At 41.9% G+C, this 22,431-nt stretch overlaps 4 protein-coding genes across 6 annotated transcripts in view; 2 read left to right on the plus strand and 2 right to left on the minus strand.

The window, feature by feature from the left end:
• Positions 1-2,059: 2,059 nt before the first annotated feature.
• Positions 2,060-7,557, minus strand: GDF9 (growth differentiation factor 9). 2 transcript variants are annotated; one of them, XM_030869650.3, is made up of 3 exons: positions 7,022-7,557; positions 4,399-4,594; positions 2,060-3,257 (listed from the first exon to the last, which is right to left on the minus strand). In XM_030869650.3, the coding sequence occupies exons 2-3, from the start codon at positions 4,574-4,576 to the stop codon at positions 2,290-2,292; spliced, it is 1,146 nt and encodes a 381-aa protein (XP_030725510.1). In that variant the 5' UTR covers positions 4,577-4,594; positions 7,022-7,557; the 3' UTR covers positions 2,060-2,289. The 2 variants fall into 2 exon arrangements, with proteins under 2 accessions (XP_030725510.1, XP_030725509.1); XM_030869649.3 differs by lacking the exon at positions 7,022-7,557 and having other exon boundaries at positions 4,399-5,042.
• On the plus strand, positions 7,062-8,386 carry UQCRQ (ubiquinol-cytochrome c reductase complex III subunit VII). Its single transcript, XM_030869651.3, has 3 exons — positions 7,062-7,204; positions 7,362-7,529; positions 8,181-8,386. The coding sequence occupies exons 2-3, from the start codon at positions 7,376-7,378 to the stop codon at positions 8,273-8,275; spliced, it is 249 nt and encodes an 82-aa protein (XP_030725511.1). The 5' UTR covers positions 7,062-7,204; positions 7,362-7,375; the 3' UTR covers positions 8,276-8,386.
• Positions 8,387-8,530: 144 nt separating this feature from the next.
• Positions 8,531-21,979, plus strand: LEAP2 (liver enriched antimicrobial peptide 2). The gene is made up of 3 exons (XM_030869653.2): positions 8,531-13,319; positions 13,553-13,692; positions 14,000-21,979. The coding sequence occupies exons 1-3, from the start codon at positions 13,263-13,265 to the stop codon at positions 14,034-14,036; spliced, it is 234 nt and encodes a 77-aa protein (XP_030725513.1). The 5' UTR covers positions 8,531-13,262; the 3' UTR covers positions 14,037-21,979.
• The window catches only part of AFF4 (ALF transcription elongation factor 4), an 88,607-nt gene continuing 85,593 nt past the window's right edge, over positions 19,418-22,431 (minus strand). For both annotated transcript variants that reach the window (XM_030869647.3, XM_030869644.3), the window contains one exon: positions 19,418-20,762. In XM_030869647.3, coding sequence (XP_030725507.1) covers positions 20,635-20,762 — 128 coding nt within the window. In that variant the 3' untranslated portion in view covers positions 19,418-20,634. The remainder of the gene's footprint in view (positions 20,763-22,431) is intronic.

Genomic DNA, 22,431 nt, shown 5'->3' on the forward strand with positions numbered 1-22,431 from the left:
CAGTTAGGAGACTAGTGTATCCTCCTCGATTGTGTAGAAGAGAATCTTTGAAGTTTAAATTCAGCAGATATAGAAGCCCTGCATATTAACGCTGTCCTCTGAATGAAAGAGACTAGATTTACAAATAAAGCCTAAAGGGATGGGGGAAGTAAAGCTTACGGTTTTCAAGCTATCATTACTCAGCTATAGCATCAAAACACTGTGCAAAAGTGTTTTAAGTCAGTCAATTTTAGAACTTACCTATACGGATGAACTATAATATTTATCTACTCCTAATTTTGGCATTGACCCTAATACTTAACTTCCACCAAAACTACCCCACCATTTTCTTCTTTTCAAAACCTCTGATTGCCGACCATATTCCATACTCAGCCGCAGAACTAGGCCATGAAAAAAAAAAAACCACCCCAAAACAACAATAAAGCAAAACAAACTCCCCTGTTTAAGGGGAAAAAAAATGTCAGTTTCGGGCATTTGGGGAACTATGAGGAATCCTTAAAGTTGATGTAGATTTCATGTGGTCCATTTGAAAACAGCCATATTTAAGGGAGATTTACCTTTAAATAAGCTCAGTTGTACCTTGCCACCATCACTCGTGCCCTGGCCATTCCAAATATTTTTTTACTCCTAAGAATGACAGAGAATGATACAAAACCCTGAAACACCATTTTATCTCTTATACTTGCAGCTTCATTTACCCAAGAGTAATGACTCCTTCAAGTTATACAACAGATGGCAAAGTTATTTGGAAACCAGGCCACCTAAAACTTTTCAGTCCCATTTTTTGGAAAAAATGTTTTTTGGAGGGAAAAAAATCATGAGCAGATAGAGCATTTTGGACAGTGTGTGCAGGTTTGTAAGGTGTATACAAGATAACACCAGGAAACAATTCAAAAATAAAGCTAAGAAAACAATTTCATTCCCAACAGCATCAAAAGAGAATACTTAGAAATAAATTTAATAATGTAAAGTGCAAAACATACTCGAAAACTACAAAATATTTTCTAAAGAAATGAAAGATCTAAATAAGTGGAAAAACTTCTCACACCTGTGGATTGGAAGACTTAACATTGTTAAGATGGCCGTACACCCCAAACTAATCTATAGATTCAACACAATCCCTATCAAAATCCCAGCTGACTTCTTTAGACACTAAGCACCAAGCAAAAATCATTTACAAGAATGAGAAGTACTTGCATCTTGGAGTTACTTTTGGTTTGTAGATAAGGGTTTTACAAACTGAAAAAAATCACTGCATCGGGCCCCGGACTCTGCGCCTCCAGGGCTTTCTCAAGGTAGGTTTACTGAAAACCCACATAAAAGCCCTCATATCCAAACAAGGCCTGCTCTGTAATATAACCTAGTCACTGCCAGCTTAATTTAGTGCTAACAGTGCTATATCCACCTGGAAAAAAAACCTGTCGGGGTGGAGTGATAGGAGCTGAGGGAAAGCAGCAAAAACAAGCCAACCAGCCAAGAAGAAACGCTTCTTGACCTCCTTGCAATGGGTCAGAGTTTTAAAATATATAAAGGAGAAAATACATTTTAAAAACCTTGAACTCTGCATTTTCTTGGGAAAATTTGCAAGGCTATTTCCTTTAAATAAATGGGACAAATGTTATTGTTTGACATGAGTCAACCAATTTATATAAGCCATCTAAGGAGCAGAGTTAGTACCAATCACTAATACAACAGATATGGGTTATATTGCATACTCTCTAGTCTAATGACTCTCACTTCGTCAGGATATAGAGAAGTTAGTCTCTCTCACTCTGAAAAAGGGATAGTAAGTGGAGCTGAGACTATCTTTTAGACACATTTCCTCTCCCTCTCAAATGACCATTTAAAAGCAAATCTTTAATTAAAACCACACACAGAGAAAATTTATGCCACTCACAGGAATTTATGGTTCCATTAAATAAGACTATAGCAATCTGAATTGTCTATTTAGAGCTGCAGTTCCATCCAAGATTTATGCTAATTAAGCTTTTTTTTCTTACATCAAAAACAAGACTCCTACAAAAGAAAAAAATAATCACTCAGGGGAAAAAAATTTAAAGCTTTCCAAAGAAGTACATTTTATTTACATTTGGAAATGAGAAAGGCAGCTGTTATCCCTTTACAGTGATAGATGCCACAGAATGTGCTAATCTACACAGGCTCCTCCTTACACAACACACTGCATTACATTTAGAGATTTGATACATGAAACTTTCTCCCAAAGGCAGACAGCCGCACGATATTTACTTTGGCCAGGAGACTCACGGTTTTACTTGAGAGGAGCCTATGTTAACGACAGGTGCACTTAGTGGCTATCATATCTTCATATTCTTTATAAGCGATTGAGCCATCAGGCTCAATTGCCAAAACACTCAAAGGGCTGTACTTGGCAGGTACACAGGATGGTCTCGGCACTGAGGAATCGAGCTTCTCATGGATGATGTTCTGCACCATGGTGTGAACCGGAGAGCCATACCGATGTCCGACCGCCCTGGGACAGTCCCCTTTACAGTATCGAGGGTTGTATTTGTGTGGAGCCACAATCCAGTTGTCCCACTTCAGCTGACTAAAGCTGAGTCTAAAGTCATGGAGCTCACACTCATTTTGGGGAAAAAGAAACTGTTTGAAGTATTCACTCAGATTGAATGAAGCTGGAACCAGAGGCTTCTTCAATTCAGAGCTGACAGTTTCCTGATCTCTCCGGTGACGGGACGATCTTACACCCTCAGCAGCCTCTTCTCCCATGGGATAGGCAGACAGCTCTCTCTTCTGGTCAGGACCCTGTGAAGGCCTCTTTTTATAGTGGAGGGAATACCACCTGTGATAAGCCTGAGCACTTGTGTCATTCAGATATAAAAGCAGTGAGGGGGCTACCAGAAGAGTCATGTTAAGTGGACAGTCCTGCGCTGAAGGATGCTGCAGCTGGTCTTTTACACACGTAACGTTTACAGACATGTGAATACTCCTCTTGTTAGAGGCCACTAGAGGCTGAAGGAGAGCCGTCACATCAATCTCAATCCATCTGTATTTCTTTCTAAGTTCAAACTGTGAGTGAAAGGTAAATGAGTATGGAACTCTTGGGAGAGTCTTGCTAGAAAACTCTGGCTCTTTTATCACCAGGTTGCACACACATTTAACAGGAGAGGGAAAAGAAACGGAGTTGTTGAAAGTGTATAGCAAGACTGACTTGAGTAAATGTTCAACAGCAGTAACACGATCCAGGTTAAACAGCAGGTCCACTGATGATGGGAGGGTACCTGAGGAGAAAAACACGCCACCAGTAATGCTCAATACAAATCGAAAGCAACACAAAGTCAGATCAAGGAATTAGCACCTCAGAATGTGCTTCCACCCTTCTTTTCCCACTTTCTCAAGTCTCAAAACAAAAGTTGGGGTGGGATGGGTGTTATAAAAAAAAAAAAAGCAGGTAACCAGTACCATAACTAAGTCCCAGCACTTACAGCTGGATACTTAATCACCAGCAATTCAGAACAGCTCTGGTGGTGAATTAAAACCGGGACTCACTACATTCTGAAGTTTCAGAATCTTAATAATTTGCTTCAAACATAGAGGAAGCTAAGGAGGAGAGCAGTATTTTTCTCTTGAAGAGTCTCTAAGGGGAAAAATGTAATAAAGACACTTGCCAGGCTTGTTAAGAAAACGTTCAAGTCCTTATGGACAGAATCAATAAAGAAAACATAATTGTCTAAGTTAATTTGGAACACTTGAGACCGACAACAAATGGAGACTCTAAACCCACTATAACAAAACAGGACATCAAGGAAGGAGGAAGGGTTTTAAATAGCCACAAAGGACCTGCTGAGTTAGAAGGGTTTTCTGTAAGTTATGAGCTAGTGAATATAGATTCTGTTTTTTAATAGTGCTGTTCTGTTCTCTCTCACACACAAAATTGTTGACTAATGCTTTGTTCTTATAAGGATCTACTGTTCCACGTAGGTACTTAAGCTTTCCTCTCACAGAAAGCAACAAACATGGGTAAATATCCTGTTTCATAAAACACACCAACAACTGAAAAAGATTCTTTAGGCACATATCCAGGCCAGAATTGGTAGAATGAGAAGAATATGCAACTAGAAGTCAAAATACCTCTTTTCCAGTCTTGATTTTGTGACCTTGGACAAGATGCTAACCTCCAGCAGCGCTTTCCCAGCCTTTAGGGCCATTAAGTCTCTTCTATCATATTAGCGCAGCTTAACCCATGAGAGAGCATTAGGAAGAAACAATAAGATCAAGTACCAGATTTGTCTGGAATTTGATATTGAGTATCATGCAAAGTAAAATGTAAGTCAAGGAGCAAGGGCCAGATCCTTTCTGTAACTGAAATGCAGAAGGTCTATCTTCTTCCCTCCACACATTAACCAGTCTGCTCCTACACACCTGTCACCTGGTCCCCAGGAGCCTGCTTGTGCTGGGCACAGGGGGTGAAGAGCCGAACAGTGTTGTAGAGGTGACTTCTGTTGGATTTCGGGATCCCCTCCTTGGTAGCACATGCCTTATAGAGCCTCTTCATATAGTGCAAAGCTCTGTCATCTGGCTGCAGCCTGGGGGCCTCCATTTGCCCATCGTACAGAACCTTAAAGAGAGGGGAAAGGAGGCCAGGTCTGTGTCTCCCATCTAGAGGCTGCAGAGAGGACTGAGGCTCAGCCTCAGTTTCCAATGGAGCACTAGCTGCAATCTGAGCGTCTCCCCTAGAAGCCTGAGAACCAAGGCTAATAGGAAAACAGAGCCAGGCAAAGCAGCAAAAACAAAGGAAGAACTTGCTGGGAAGTGCCATGGCTTGGAAGAATTAGCAAGAAACACGTTTCCCCATACCAGTCTTCTTCCTAAAAGCCAGGAAGAGCCTCTGTTGGTCTCTTAAATAATGTTAGGTGTGTGCGTGGGCTAGGTTCACTTCTGTAATCAGACATCAAGGATGCCTAGCTGAAGGTAATTTTATCAGCTGTATGTCAAACAGCTGATAACACCCTATTTATCCAACTTCTCCTAACTAGATACAGATTTACTTGGTTATGTAGCTTTCCTTTTCCTTTTCCCTGGCATTTATTTAAAATCGCTTAAGTTAATGGACTAGTTATGTAGCTGAAAGGCTAAGAGGAATTGAGGAAGGCTCTTAAAATAAAACCACCCATTTTCTGAGAGAGATTAGCATCCTTAAAGTGTTCCTTAGGTGCTTGCTGAAACTTCCAAGGGACATGGAAAGGCTAACTAATTATTCATGATGATACACAGATCTGTTGGTATGCAACTTACGGTATTCGGTTTACTCTCCCTCTCTATTCTCATCACCTCTCCCACTTCCAGGTGCTTAGAATAATTTACTGCATGTTGATTTGGAGGGTGAGAGAAAGTCACAATTGGCAATGAAATTCCAGAGAGCACAGAACTATTAAGTTGCCTAGTTCTCTCAGGTAGCTTAGTAAGGATATGTATTTGGAATACTGCAATATGCTTTTAAAAAGGAGGACATCGCCTTTAATCCTGACTCATTTTTAAATATAATTATCTTGATGCCTTTACTTTGGTCTGCACATTCATCTATACATACTTTAGTTGAAAGGTTTAGAGGTGTTTTCAGGTGCTAGAAAATAATTGAAAGTTTTATTTTTTATTAATCACTCTAATGGTAGTAGAATTTGCTAGGATATTTTTGTTCTTAACTGTTATAAGTATTTATGTTCTTGCCTCTGAGCTAAAATCAGGTTAGAGATTATGTTTTAGAAAAAATGAGATGCGTGCACAATGAAGAGCTGAATATACTCATGGTATAAGATACAGACCAGTCTATGCAGTACCCAGGCTGATTAAAACCGAGGTATATTTGTAAATATTTTTAAAATAAATTTATTTATTTATTGTTTATTTTTGGCTGCATTGGGTCTTCATCGCTGCACGCGAGTTTTCTCTAGTTGCCGCGAGCGGGGGCTGCTTTTCCTTGTGGTGCACTGTCTTCTCATTGCGGTGGCTTCTCTTGTTGCGGAGCACGGGCTCTAGGCGTGCCGGCTAGTAGTTGTGGCACGTGGGGTCAGTAGTTGTGGCTCGCTGGCTCTAGAGCTCAGGCTCAGTAGTTGTGGCACATGGGCTTAGTTACTCCACGGCATGTGGGATCTTCCTGGACCAGGGCTCGAACCCGTGTCCCCTGCATTGGCAGGTGGATTCTTAGCCACTGCGCCACCAGGGAAGTCCCTATTTGTAAATTTTAAGTTCATTGCCTGCCAAGCCTCCCTGGCCCGTGGCTGGTAAGCAGGATTATAAAACACAGCCAAACTGTTGAATGAGAACTTAGTCCTAGATTACACATGGCCAGCAATGCCATGAACAAAACATTCACAGACATGCTGCATCAAGTGGAAAAGTCAGTCAGCTGTACAGGACAGCGGCATCCTTAAGCAGACAGCACTTTTCCGAAAATGGAATCGCTTCCCTCCTGGGAAGTGGAGTGAACTGTGGGCAACGTGACATCCCGCCCGCGGCAGAACCCTGTCCGAGAGAAGCCGGCTGCTGTGGAGGTCGCTTCTTTCTTCCCTCCTACCACCACTAACAGCTGTTCAGCAGTTGCTGGACTATTACTTGAGGGCTCCTGTGGCTAAATTTGAGGAAACATTTTTATTCTCTCTTGGGAAAGTCTACACCCTGCCAGTGGATTCTAATCCGGTGGGTGCCAAGAGAAGTCCCAGATCCGTGTCCCTGATTCGGGGCCTGAGGTCGCTGAGAGCTTGAACATAACCGATTCCTGTTCCAGCTACTGGACAAAACCCTACAAAACGTCGCGTCGGCTGCCAGGCGGCGGCTTCAGGGGCGCTCTCCACCACGGGAGAACACTCGACCCTAAGCGCGCGGCCAGCGAGGCCCTCGAGGCCGGCGGGGCCCTGGCTCTTCAACTCTTAGTCCGTGCGGCTCCCGGGAAAGGCGGGAACCGAGGAGAAGTTTGAGAGACTCGAGAGGGTGCCCCCAGAGCCCACTCAGTCGCGCTTGGCCCCACCCCCAAGCAGGCACCACCCACCTCACGTCACTCGGCCGGGGCGCTCCTCTCCCGCCCGGTGAGGATGCCGCCTTCCTCCGGAGACAGCCGAGAAGGGGTCCTCCCGGAAGTGACCTCACTGCCTCCTAGCGCGGCGTCCGATCCTACCGGAAGTGGTGGACGGAAGCCGGTGGATCCCGCGCTGCGGAGGGCGAGGTGACCTCGGTGCGGGAGTGGGGTCCGGTAGTGCGGTCTCGGTGGCCCTGGCGGGGTGGGGGCGCCGTCTAGGCTGGGAGGGATGAGGAGCGCCGGGGAGAGCCTCGGGTTGGGGGCGGCATGTCCGGGGCCTGAGCCCAGCGCCTTTCCACCCTCCGTCCTGCAGGCGCCACCGCGACCATGGGCCGCGAGTTTGGGCATCTGATGCGGATGCGGCATGTAATCACCTACAGCTTGTCGCCCTTTGAGCAGCGCGCCTTCCCGCACTACTTCAGCAAGGGCATCCCCAACGTGCTGCGCCGCACTCGGGCGTGCATCCTTCGCGTCGCGCCGCGTGAGTGTTCTGGCCGGGCGGGGGGCTGGACTCCCATCCACAGTGGGCACTGCGGGTCCCTCACTGAGCACTCTACAGCTCGCCATACACACGTTTTCTCATTGAATAGTCCTGAATGACGTTGAACTGGTCATATCCTCCCCATCTTATAGACGAGGGAGGTGAGTCATAGAGAACTTAAATGACAGGCCCAAGGTCACTTGTGTGACTCCAGCGTCTCCCTCTGAGGTCATCTTTACCCACTTCTTAGCGATGAACTGTTTTGTGTTAAAGGTGCAGCAGATAGTGATGATAGTTGCACAACATTGTGACTTTGCTAAAAACTACAGAAGTGTACGTTTCAAAATGGTTAAATGATGAAGTTTATGTTATGTGAATTTGATCTCAGTTATCTCATTAAAATATTTTAAAATGTGCAACAGGGGAGCCATAAGGGAAGAGTTGGTCACCAATTTTCCTGGGTAAACCCCTTTCTTTTACACACCTGTAAAAATGGGTTTGTAATGTAACTTTTCTTGATCGTCTCGTTTAAGAGTGGTTTCTTAAAAACTAGAGACAGGAAGGCAGAATATGTTGTGAATCAGAAAAGAGGACTGAGATCCATGTGTCTTGTAAGTGCTCACTGCTTATTTTCATTTATTATTTTTATAGCATTCGTAGTGTTTTATCTTGTCTACACATGGGGAACCCAGGAGTTTGAGAAATCCAAGAGGAAGAATCCAGCTGCCTATGAAAATGACAAATGAGCAACTCATCTGGATAATAGTTCCTTGTCTCTGAAAGACCCTTCTCTGGGAGAGGAGTCTACATTGCAGTGTCTTGAAGACACAATAAACTTATTGTAGGCTGCACTGTTATGATTTTGCGTTTTGTGTGAGCAGAGTCCTTGGATGTGACTGTTACTTTTCAAGTTCATGAATTCCCCTCCCCAGCATGAGTCCTGAACGGTTTTGGCTAGTCTGAGTTTGGTGAAGGATTGTAGCTCGCTCCTTGTTCCATAACCTACAAGAATGTAGCTGCAGCTACTCCTGTAGCTGAACAGTCGTGGATGGCATCGACTGTGGGTAATGTTGGCTCCCTGCCCACTATTTCCATACTGACAATAAAATCTAGTAGTTACAGTGTGTCAGGTACTCTTCTTAGCCCTTTACACAAAAAAGTTCTTTTAAACCTCACAACTACCTTTGTTTTTTTTTCCTTCAAAACCACCTTTGAAGTATCATTATTACACTCATTTTGCAGATGAGGACACAGGCACAGAGACGTTAAGTAATTTGCCTCAAATTATACAGCTAGTGAATGGTAGAGCGCTAAAGTTTGTGCTCTTAGAGCTGTGCTGTACCACATGATAGGAAGTCAGCTATGAAAGGAAAGGGTGAGGTGACCCCTTTGCCTCTAGAGCTGGGGTCAGCAAGCTGGCTGTGTTTGTACCAGGTTGCTAACAGTGGTTTTTAGCTGTGTATGGAAGGAGATTTCCTGCTGGTCCAGAGCAGCAACTTTCACAGGGCAGCCAGCATCTGGCCCAGGCTGTGTCTTTCCTTCTTATTCTAATGATTGTTTCTGCCTTTCAGGAACCAAAACTACCTCAAAACAAAACAAAAATCGGTAAGATGGCACTGATCGTGAGGCAGGAGAAGGAGGTACAGCTGAGACTGACAGACTTGGGCCCATAGCCTTTAACTGTTGCTTCCTCAATGTGTTATCACACCCTCATTCCTTAGCTGTGAGCTTCGCATTCATCAAATAGATGTATTAAGACAAAGCCATAGGTCTGAGGTTAACAGTGAAATGAGTGGCGTGTAAGAGTCTGGCAGGGTGGTACAGGCTTAACAAAGGACAGCGGTGTGATGAAAACTCTTGTCTCACCAAACATAGTCTAATTTTCCTGTTTGGCTTTTTGTCCAAGTTTATTCCCAGGGCTTGCTGCCTGATCTGCAACGTATGTGGGTTATAGACTCCTTTGAGAATCTGGTGAAAGCTGTGGGCCTGAAGAAGGTATAAATGCATCCTTAACCTGGCATAGTTGGAACAGGTTCACCGGCCAGGGGAGGATCGATCACTGCCTTGACAGGCCATTGATCTCTGGGTTTTTTTTCCCTCCAGTTTTAGCCCCAAGCTTCCTAGGGACTATGGCCACCCTTCCTTGTCCCATATCTTGGCTTCATTTTACCCTTAGACTTTTATTCTGGTTCTTTTGAGTCCTTTGGAGATACCAGCCCAAAATCAAACTTACCCTTTCTTAGCCCAGACCAGGCACTGAGCCTCTTGGTCTGAAACCTTTTATCCCAGGAGTGCTCTACGGAGAAGACTGTCCTATAAGCCCTTGCTAAGCTTCTGCTTTTGGATAAAATTGTTAAAGGCTGCTTTAAGCCTGTCCCTCACCAAGGGGCTTCCCTCTCTACGCTTGGAGACCCAGAGCTCTGTGTAGCAGGGTCCTGCGGGGGTGGTGTGGGGCTGGTGGATGGTGTGGAATATGAGTTATATCTCAGTGCTCCTGTACATGATATGTATGGGATCTGGAATCATTTTATGGTTTATTCTATCTGTAGAAATCCATAAAGAAAAGGAAAATGGGTGAAGTCTCTTAACGAGGGATCACTGTTGTGGGCCTCTGTGCCTATAACCCACCCACCTGGAGCCTCCAGCCAGGGTGTGGCTCCTTCATCTGCTGCTGGGGCACAATCCCGTGTTCATTTAGCCCTTCTTTTCCCCAGCAGTGCACTTGCTCCCACAAGGGCTTTTATCTCTGCAGAATGCGGCAAAGGGGATTTTTCCGTCGGCCAACAGAGTCCCAGAGATACAGGCCCAGAAGTCCGTGCCAGTTCTAGCCAGCAATTGAGCAAATACACTTTGACCCTTTGTTGAAGTTTTACCTGGAAAAGTCTTTCCATTTCAGAGGCTTTCATTTTTCATTAGGCATCTCCTGCTCAGGGGCAGCAAAAGTTTCCAATTACTGTCAAGCCCTTCATGATTTCCCCTCTACCTGGAATGTGTTTCAGATAGCTGCTCATGTAGCTACACACTCTGTCTCCCATTTCACCCTAGGCACTTAACCTCAGAAACACTTGTATTGTTGTATTCAGAGTTTCCAAGCTGTAAGCTATCAAACATGCTTCAGTCTCACTTTCTTCTTCTAAATTAATCATTTGAACCCCCAAATGTCAGTGCCTGAGGGGCCTCAGAGATATGCTCCCATCTCATTGACAGAACAAGAAACTAAAGCCCAAAGAGGGCCAGGGCTGGCATCTGGTCAGCTCCCCTACCTGGGCCCCCGGCTCCTGCCTCCCAGCCAAGCATTTCTCCTTATGGACGCCTAGACCTTTCTGCTGGAGGAAGGAACATGTACTTTGGGTTGATTCATTCAGCAAAATACTTGATTGTAGAGAGCCCCTAGACTTTTACAATTTTTATTTTTTAATGTCAGGAATAGGCCACAGCTACTCAAGGGATGTGGGATGGCTGTGGACAACTTCTGTCACTTCAGTTTAATGCTGTTTGGATGCTGCTTTGCTTTTAAAAGTTTGATTTTGCTCCATATTTAAATAAAACAACTACAGAGTTTGTAGACACATGAAATACTCTCCCTCACAGTGATTCCTTCCACAGGCAGTAACTAATGCATCTTTTCTTTTGGGAGGAGGGATGGCATACAAGATAGAGGCTTAAGGGACTTCCCGGACGGTCCAGTCGTTGAGACTCTGTGCTTCCACCGCAGGGGGCGCGAGTTCCATCCCTGGTCGAGGAACTAAGATCCTGCATGCCTTGCGGTGAGGCCAAAAAAAAAATAAGAGGCTTGAGCTACAAAGGCTTCTGCAGTGTTGTCACACGCATGATGATGAATAGTCCTTCTCCCCGCGCACAGAGGGGGCCCAGAGCCTCAGGCCCTTATCCTTGGCTGTCGTATTGGCTTTATAAGTTAATACAAAAGGCTACTTTGATTTTCCTTGAAATACAGGAAGGCAGAAATGGAGGATTAGGAGAAAGTATCCGTCTTTGGAATCAGCACTTTCCAAATCCCATTTGGCACATCCGTCTACGCTCAACAGGAGGCTGGCACTCAGTCCACAAACCCAACTGGCTCTAGGATATCACGCTGTTCAGTCTTTCACTTAATCAGATTTGTGTTCTTACCCAGTGTTCACTAGGTCACCACACAGCCTCTTCCCCACCCCACAAAAGTTCTAGCTAAGCCCCTACTTGGGGTCATTCTGTATCAAAGCTCAGGAGTAAAGGGAAGGAACAGCTGACTAGTCTCAGAATTGCAGGATTGCTTAGGTGAGTTTGGCATAGTTCTGCTTCTCAATGTTCCTTAAGTGCAAGCAGTGGTATCTCCCTCCAGGCCTTGCCTGGTCCTGAGAGGACTGGAACCAAGCAGACAGATCTGTGGAGTCACAACCCGCCCAATCCCAGCTCTGAGGCCCACCATACCACCCTCTTCTCCCTTGGCAAGAGGATTCGTGACTGTCCTGTTCCACCTTCACCTGTGCCACATCTCCTCCACTTTTCCTTGGGAACAGGCAGGCCCTCACCACATATCCAACCTGTGAAGATGAGAAGGGCTTTGGGAAGAGGTAACAGCCAGGTGTTCAGGGAGACACAAGGCTGAAGAAAAATCTTGTTGCATTTGTCTTCTTGGCTTTTCCTTCCAGGTTATAGGAAAATCTGAAGTCCTATTTATCTTACTCAGAATTCACACCTTTCCACACAAATTTATTAAAATGTCTATGTCATTTAATGGGTACCCATAACTACTCATGGTTTAGGTACATGCTCTTTCTTGGTCTAGAAACTTGTGTTGGTTCCTACTTAAGGTGACAATGTTTTGGGCTTTGGAGAGATCTCAGCCCTATGCCTGCTTCCCTGAGGCTGCTGGAAGGATGTGCTCTGTAAAAGGCCCAGTCAGCTACTGGCAAGAAAGCTAGTAATTCAAGGTTGACAATGTTTATCACCACCATCAAGCTCTCTCACTGATTTAGGGGCCCCTGCTATCTCCTCATTCACATTTTAAAAAAGGAAACAAAGTCAACCTATACTTATTCATTCAATTCACCCATGATTGAAACAACCAGTCAGTCCTGATTGCCCTTCCCCTGGGAGATGGCAGGTAGGCCAGACTTTGAACTTTCTGCAGCTGGGTTTCCATTCTTTACAGAGATGATGTGGAACAAATAATTAGGGTGATAGTCCATCTATACAAATGGGGATCTGGGGCACTTGTAGACCATGCTTGCTGAAGTATCCTCCCACAGATGGGAGATAAGGGCCTTATCCAATTGCCTGTAACAAAATAGGTCAGTGCTTTCCTAGACAAGGCTGAAAGGGGTCAACACTATTTCTGAAGACCTCATTATTAGAATTCTGTTTTGACTAAAGTGATCTCACTAAGCTATTTTGGAATCAAAACGTGGCTAGGTGTCTGGTCTCCCTCAATGGCTTCACGTGGCTTTTCAAAGGGGAGGCGGTAGTGCTGACTTTTGGCAAAATGGGTGAAAAGGTCCACGCCAGCAACAGATCACTCAAAGTCCAGATGAGGGATCAGTAAATACTACATGCCTGAAAGGCAGGCCTTGAGCACATTCCTCTCTGGTAGACATTAACTTATTAAATTGACCCTGACTGCAAATATAAACTTTGCCCCCATCTCACTTGGCAACCATAGAAGAGGCAGATCTACCTATAAAAGGGAGTGGGAACTGTCCCCAGCCTTCATGATCCAATATCCCATCTACTGAGATGTGGCACCTCAAACTCTTCGCAGTACTCCTGGTCTGCCTGTTGCTGTTAGGCCAGGTAAGAAGAGAAGGATACATACGTGGGTGGGTGGGGATGGTAGTGGTGGTGGAAGAACTGTAAGCAGACCTTGAGCACCAGACTCAGTCCTGAGGAATGGACCCTCTGCTCTGAGTCTACAGTATCTGGCGGGGGGGGGTGGGGTGGGGGGTGGGTGGGGAATCATTATTCCAAGTTGTACAGCAAGGCTTCAACTCTTCCATACCTGAGGTGAATCTGTCTTTGTCCTACAGGTATATGGCTCCCCAATACCAGAATTGAGTTCAGCAAAGAGAAGGCTGAGGAGAATGACCCCATTTTGGAGAGGGGTTTCCCTCAGGCCCATTGGAGCCTCCTGTTGGGATGATTCTGAATGTATCACAAGGCTATGCAGGTACTCCACAAACCTGGGCCCAAGAGGCCTGGGAAGCTGCGCAAAGGAGAGATCAGCACATACACAGACCTAAAAATAAAATTGGGGTGGAAAAGTGCCTGGGTTGAGGTGGGAGCTCCACGGGGGAGAATCCCTCAAGAGTTAAAAGCCAAGAACGGCTCCACACAGGTACCATGAAAGAGTAGTTCCTTTCCTTTCTTCGCTCTACCCTGAGATTGGATATCAAGCAGAGGAAGGAAATGCAGTAGACGTGGCTCTGGGCACTGCTAGACCTCTGTCTTAAAAATCACCTTTTCTTTTCCCTTAGAAAAAGACGCTGTTCCCTAAATGTGGCCCAGGAATGATGTATATACACCAGGGGAAAAGAGGACAGCACTTACCTACAACAATGCTCCGTTCTATGGAATATTGATTAACTGCATTTGGTTGGAGGCACTTAAGTAAAGCAATGTTGTGTTTTTAGATGTTTAAAGACAGGTGTATGCTTTAAATTGGTCTCCGTTTCTTCTTACAATGTTGATATGCAGATAAGCATAACTAGTCAACTTAAGAGTTTATTTTTCTATGTATACTATAAAATGTCTCAAACTGAAATTCTGGCAGCCTGGAATTCATGCTTTTGAGGGGAAGAAGGATTTATTTTGTATACTATAGAAAACCCAGCAAGGCCTAATAATGTGTTAACTTCTCAATCCGGAAAGCGCAGTGAGAGTTAACATTTCTTGAAGAAATAAAGAACACAATGGCAGACTAAAGGCAAAAGTTTACTAATAGCTAGTGATTCACCTCGGCAAGTTCATAAACTATGGCCCTGGATCCTAACCCTTCACTCCACGTAAAGAACATTTCAGTGAGGTGTCAAAAGACAGGCGATACTGGCACTCAGTACCTGACGATGTGCCCTAGTTTGTCCATGAACAGAGAACTGGAAGAAAATGAAACAATAAAAGCCCAAGCCATGAAGAATAACAAAAAGGATGTGTATGAGATTTCTGTTGGAACAGGGTGAATTCTGATCTATGCAGAAGGACCCATGGCCAGCCAGTTCAGAATTTCTATAATCAGAAATTAAGACCTGGACTGATGGGACCAGACTTTTAAAGAAGAGTAGCACTGGACCCTAAAATACAAAACAGAAATTACACGAAAAGGGCAAAGTAGGAGTTGAAGAAGTGTAGAGAGCAGTGTTTATAAACTTTAATACAGAAAATCTATTTGATATTTATTAAACTTCGTTTCTCCAGCTATGGTTTGGCATTATACAAAGCATCTTAATGACACAGTAGAGTTAAAAAGATCTTTACAAATTGAAATGTGATACCCTTGTCTCCAAATATTTTAATTGCCATAAATTTGTTTAAAAATACACATTAAACGCATGTTTGACACTCTAAACTTTCTATAATCTCAATACCACAAAATACATATAATATACTATACAGATGTGGAAAAATCTAGTTAGTATATAATACTTTGCTCACCATTAACAGCTTTGTTATGTGAAATACACATACTGACTTAGAAATCCTAGCTTTTGAGCCCCAAAGTACCTCTGAAATTTTAATGTATTACAACAAATAAAAATCACAGTATATAATTGAAATTTTGGTTGAAAATGTCAGATGCCTAAATATTTTGGATAAAAGAAATGTAAAACAAAGATTTGGATCATGTACAAAACAAAGGCATTCTATCAGACACTAACAGTACCTTTCTGCAGAATCAACAAGGCTTTTATCAGCGGCATTACCTCCCCTCCAAAACCCTCCCCAAATATCAAACCATTATTCACCAAATAATTTTAATTTCAAATAAAAGGATTTTCAATAAATATATAAGTATTTCCATCCTCCATATACAAAATTTCTTAAAACCATTCAAAACGGAGGCTAGATAGAAATTTTCATAACTGTGCTTACCAACCCTACATCCGGTCCTCAAAGGTGATGCCTTTTCAGGCACTACCACCTGGGCCAGCTCTGTTGGTGAGCCCCGTCCCATCCTGCCCCGACCCCAGTACTGCTGAATGCTCATGTCAATGATTTGCCAGGTGTGTGCATAAAGTTGTAAAATGGGGACACTTCTTGAACAGCAACAACAAACTCAACAGTATGGATAATCATGGCATTGATTTGAAAGGCAGCATTTCCAAATAGATATTTTCCAGAGAGGAACACAGCAGGTAGAAAATTCCAATGGATAAAACCTGAAAAGAAACCCTATGTGGAAGCAGTAAGAGGTCAAAACTGAATATTACTAGAATTTCTGGGTGAGAGCTTTTTTCCCCATGCTCATTTAGAGAGCTTTTTAGCTGTTTCTTTTTAAAAATGGGAATTTATGCTTAGCCGAGCAATGGTGGCAAGGAGAGGTCCAAGCTGACATTCCTGAAAGTCAACTTCATTATATGACGATTACTTAGGTTGCTATTTTAGGTTGCTTAAAGATTGTAAGACTTGGTTTAGACTTAACTCTAATGCCTTATTCTGTGACCAAATTCTATCAAACAGAAGAGACTGAGATATTCTTTCCATTCGCTTTTCTGGAGACTGTAAGTTCTTTTTAATTAACCATATGGTTCGAGTAAATAGAATCTGTATCTGCTTTACCAACTGTTAATAACTTACTTCCTATCACTTGCCAGCTTAGTTACAGGGTCTAGGGGTCTAAAATGAATGTCTCTATTAGTGAATATGTGAAAGATATGCTCACAAACATGAACAATTTGGCCTCTTGTCACTACATATTCTAAGTCATTCAATACTTATCTCTTCTATTTATTTTACTGAATAGCAACCTTAGATGTGCAATATTATTTATTATTGGAAAAAAGTTTGCCTCTCCAAGACATAGATAGATACATGAAATTGAAATGAAATCTGTGTTCCACATAATTAGGGAATATGAGTTATAGGAATCTATATGGATTTGAAATGTTTTGCTTCCCAATTTATTTAGGAAAAATAAAAAATCATCACAATCTGCCTAAAGCATCATTCCCAGTAGATGTTCGTGGGACCCAGAGGCAAACTTCTATAATTCAAAATACATTATGAGGCCCTTTTGTTCAATTAGCAACTGGAAAATTAAAATCCTTCCCACCCTGTAAGAGCCCTATTATACTACGGAAGGGCTCAAATATATTTTAAAAGTTAATTTACTACAAATCATAGTAATTAAGCTTTAACAATCTAAAAGGAATATACATTGCACCCTTGAACATTAATATTCAAGGTGTCAACAAGAAAGTGTCTTAGATCAATTTAATAAATAATGTGGAAATAGTTGCACTAAGCTAAAATACTAAACACACACATTTTTGACAAACTAACTTCATGTTTTCATACATACATACATACATATATATAAAGTGTGTATGTGTACATAATTTTAAAATCCGAAGTCGCATACCCTCACACTTATAAGAGTGCACAGCGTACCTCTCCCCTACACAACTAGGCATCACTGACTGGAGCGATCACGGGCTGTGCTGAAACTCCGCAGAGTGCTGCTGGCCTCCAGAGCCAGAGATTTCACTTAGAACAGGTGTGTTTTGTAGGCTCTTGCTTCACAATGCAAGCTTATTCAATAAGGTAATTTCTCGAAGTTACTGTCATTAAATATAAAAATGATGCTGTCTGATCTAGCTGATTAAATCTTTCTTTAATGAAAAGAAACAAACAACAATTAAAAAACAACAACAACAGCGAACCTAATAAAGCCATAAGTGTGTCGCTCAAAGTGCAACCCAGATGCCTGTGGATCCACCAGCATGAGAGCCCCACAGAGCACAGGCATGTGTGGGCACGTGCACACATTTCTCTAGACAGCTTTTACATTGGAGAGTTAAACTAGTGATGCTCAACCTTCTCTACTCTTCAGCAACTACAGCTGTAAATTTATCTGAAGTACTCATTGCTTATAAAGTCAGTTCTTAACTACTTGCCCAGAAAAAGGTGGCACTGAGGCAAGAAATGGGCTGAATCCTCCCCAGCCAGACCGGACCTGTGCTGGATTGAGGAAGCCTGAATCACCTGGAGGGGAGTGCTCCCCACAGCCCAGCCTAGGCCGGGCAAGACTATACCATGTGACAACTTCATCCACCATAGTATGTTCGTTGGTTGCCTGTAAAGAGTCCAGTGGGGTAGGCTACTGCCTCCTGGCATACAAGTGTGGTCTTAGAGCAGTCAACAGAGTAATTTTTTAAATAGCTGCTATTTTTATAATTAACTATATTAAATACAAGTCTCAGACTAAGTAAGTTTTTAGCTATTTGTCAAAATCAGTTGTAAATAGTTAGAGAACACTGAAGACACCTACTGAGGAAGAAGGAATGGTCGCCTGTGAAGGAGTGCAAAGTATGTGCTGGAACAGATGAAGACAGACAGAACTTCTGAGGAGATGGACACAGAGGAGAGGGAGTGGTGTTTCCAGAGACTATTACACTGAAAATTCAATTATTTAGAAAAGGATTTTGATCCATTGCCCATTACCACCTGGTGGGAAAAACCCTCAACAATGAAAAGCTTATAAAAATTCATTTTCCAAGAATTAACACAGTTTTAGAGAGAGAGTACTTTACCACAGCACCAAAAAACATGCAGGAAATTCTGCTTTAACAAATTATCACTGTGATCTGGGAAATGCTCCTGCTACCTCTCAGGACCCACAAGAGACTAGAACACACTGGAACTCAGAAGTGCCCCACTGGCTGCTGTTGCTGGAAGTCTAAAAGCTCAGAGGATACTTTTTCCATTTCTAAGATATCATGGAAAATTAAGGAATCAGAGTCAGAGAAATCAGAGAAGAACAGGACAAACATCTACTTGATTAACTGTGGCAAGTTTCTTACTGAATAACGATCACTGAGAAGCTGTCCTCTTAAGGAAAACTGTTCCTAAAACACACTAAGATTAAGTTAGCAAGGTATCAGAGGCAATTTCTCCAAGGGAAAATTGTTAAATTCAGCATAATTTGGAGATCTGAATCTTCAGTGATATGCAAAAACAACTTGAGGTACAAAACCATTAAGAAGCTCTATAGAGGCCACAGGACAATGAAAGTTCACTAGCTTCATAAGTAACTGTAGACTCAGATGCAGAGGAGTCATTATACCACTGGGCTTGGAGATTTTCTATCCCTTCTTTCCCATTTCAAGCCTTAGCAATCATCTATAAATAGCAGGGCAATCCTTTTTTCTGATTGGATGGATTCATTTTTGAAATTGGGAGAAGGACAAACTATTTTTTGAAGCAGCATTACCCAACAGGTTAGACTAAGTCATGTACCAAAGCATTAGCTTTTCTGAAAGAATTAATCTTTATGTGACCCTAAAGGACGATTGAAAAGGAAAGAGAATTTAACATTATTACTACAGAATACCAACCATATGGGTGATCTGCAACTAGTGTAAAACTTCATCTGTAAACAATCCATAGACCCTTCATTTAAAGGTAAGATTTAAGGCACACCAGACATGATAGGGGCACTAAAAACAAAAGATAGAAGGTATATTTCTCACTTTTGACTCCTATATGCACCTTATAGGGAAAGGTACTTTGATATACAACTCTTACAGAGCTGGCTTCTCAAGCTCTACCCCTGCTTCCCTCCCCTTCCCAAGAGAATTCATACTGAACCAAGTTAGGTACTTTTCTAGTGTGAATTTTCTGATCCCATCAGAAACATACATCATTGATGAGGGCCTTCATAATACAAAGGTAGTAAACACAAGACAGGTTTAAAAGGAGAAACTGATCATCTCTACATCAGGCATTAGAGCTCTAAGTTGTATAGCAAAAGCACACACACCAAAGCTCCAGCCCATTCCTACATCAGTCACTGAATGCTCCTATCAGAGCATCACAATCTAGTGTGGGAAAAAAATTTTAAATTAGAATTCTGAAGAGAGATTTTACCCTACAAACATCATCAATGCAAGAGATATAGGCAGCAACGCTCAGGAGTTAGATCATCCTTTGTTCAACAGTAACTTATTCTGTTTCAGTTAAGTGTCAAATTATTAGTAACAAAAAACCCCAAAAAACAAAAAACATGGTTTTAATAAAATCCATAAGGTTCAAGATTGTCCTTTTATGAAACACTTCACATGATATGCTTCTCCTAGAAAGTTTGCCTGCCCTCTTTTGTAATGCATTAAATGCAAGTTATAGTCACCTTGTGATTGCTATAGTGTTATTAACACATGTTCACAGTTCTTGAAATAATGCATACCAAATCAGACACATTTCCTTTTACATCCATGTAGAACGCCATCTTCTCATATTTAAGTGATTTTTCATGTGTAGAAGAATATCCTTAATACTAAGTATAAATTCTGCAATAATAAAATTGTACTTAAGATCTGAAGTAATATCAGGTAGTAGGTGTAGAAAGAACATGTCCACATTCTAGATGAACCAACTCTTACTCTTAGAAGAGTTACCACAAAAAGACATTATTTTTAGGTAACAAAGCTCCCAAAGTATATAAATAAAAATGGCTACATTAAATTTACACAAAATATTCAACAGAGTAAATTCATAGGCAGAAATAACTAAGTTTTAAACTAGCCCCAATCTGGGCACTTAAAAAAATTAAAATAAATAGAATTTCAACTGATTAGTTATGAATTGCAACTGAAATTTCAATCTTATTACAGATCATTGTAATAAGATTACATAATAATGATTACATAATCATTACAGAAACCAGCTTATCAACGTGCTGCAGATTTAAAAGCATTTAAATAATTTTTCATATTGGGAATATTGAAGGGGTCAAACTACATGATGGCTTTGGGTTATAAAAAACAACACATGAACCAGGGAGGAGAAAACCATTCCTCATTCTTAGTGTCGACTAGGTGGTATGTTATGGCAGTTTTCCTTCGTGATGTGACACAGTGTTGTGGAGAAAATCAGAGGCAACAAGAATGTGTTCAGTTCAGGATATCAACTTGGCATCCTGGCGAAGCCAGTGCAGTCCCTGCCGGGTATAACGAACTAGGTCTGTCATGATGCTTGCGTTAAAGATGAGAGGACCCATTACTTTATCCAGTTCAGCAAAGAATTCTAGAAAACCAAAAACACTTATTAAATGATGCACACTCTTTTAAATAAGTGCTTTATAAAGTTTTTAGTCTAGACTGTAAAATGCTATTCATATAAAGTAAAAAGCACTCCCTCCTGCACTAAAATAACTCTTCGTGTTTTAAAACAAATCATCCCATAGTTTGTCAAGTTATATTTTTTCCCTAAGTCACGAAACATTTTTAAAAGACTATATGGTCAGGAATTAAGAGTTACACATATAAACAAAATGTCACTGATGGAAATTGCTAGTATGCAGCAAACATTATTAAAATGGAGACCTAATTCTACAATGTACTATGACTCAAAACATTCTCTGCGTACTGTTTTTGTATAAGAAGCAAGTGGTACAAAAAAGGAGGATGTTATCTGCATTTTTCCCGATAAGAGCCACTGTGAGGTTAGACAACCTTTCTGCTATAATCATATGTCATACAACTTTGATACATTAAATCTCATGTTTTAGACAGTAGTTTAAAAATGTAAGAGACAGAAATGAAAGGATTCTTCCTATGCAAACAAATACAGACTGATGTGCATGTAAGGCAGGGTGCAGAGAGGAGGAAGGAATGATAATATCCTGACATTTGATCCCAATGCAATTTTGGAAGAAGACGGATGTAGGACTCAGTAAGGAGAGTTTTTACATGTGCAGTGATGACAAAGACCTCAGTATACTTAAACAAGATAAGAAGTAATCAAACAGTTGAGGAGAAAAGAATCTTCTTTATAGAATTCCAGCTAATAAATTCCTGATGAATTTTCTGTTTCCTAATGGAATAGCACATGTAGGTGATGACCATCAATGGATGCTAAAAGCCTAAGTTAAAGTTTAATAGGGAATCTTAACATCAAACTGAGTCAGGCCGACACCATCTGAATGAACCAATGGTCAAATCTTACTGACACTAAAAAAGGGATAACCATTACATGCCTCGTAATATGATGTAATAGGAAATATAGAGTAACACCTATGAAAAGTTCTTATCTAAAATAATGAATTTGAATCTAATCAAGTCTCAAGATATAACTATCAGCATGAACGAAATGAGGTGGACAGAAGAGCAAGCTAAATGTACCATGAAGAAGTAATCAGCCAAATCTAGACTATGACACATGCTATGCTGCAGTTTCTCCTTGACATCAATGGCATGCCTGCCCCCCCACCCCCCCAAAAAAAAGTGGAGAAGAGGGAGATACTTAAGAGACTGATTAATGAATGTTTGGATTCTGTTTGAAACAAACCCAGCTGTTTAAAAAAAAAAAAAAGGCATATTTGAGAAAATAGGGAAATCTGATGGGAGACTATGTCTTAGATGACATAAAGGAGTTATTGTTAATTTTGGTGGCTGTGATAAAGGCATGGCGGTCATGTTTTTGAAAACTCCTTATCACCTAAGGATGCGTACCAAAGTATGTTCAGGTGAAATGTCGTATCTGATACATGCTTTAAAATACACAGGGTAAAGAAAAGTAGGACGGGGGGCAGTGGGGAGTGGTCAAGGGTGGGAGATAAAACAAGATTAGCAAAATATGTTGCTGAAGCTGAACTTGAGTAAAAGGTACATGGGGTTCATTATACCATTCTCTTTCCTTTAGTCAATGTTTGCAAACTGCCACACAATAGGTAGGTAGGCAGACAGGCAGGCAG

This window comes from Globicephala melas, chromosome 3 (assembly GCF_963455315.2).
Source record: "Globicephala melas chromosome 3, mGloMel1.2, whole genome shotgun sequence".
In the NCBI taxonomy this organism is placed as follows: Eukaryota; Metazoa; Chordata; class Mammalia; order Artiodactyla; family Delphinidae; genus Globicephala; species Globicephala melas.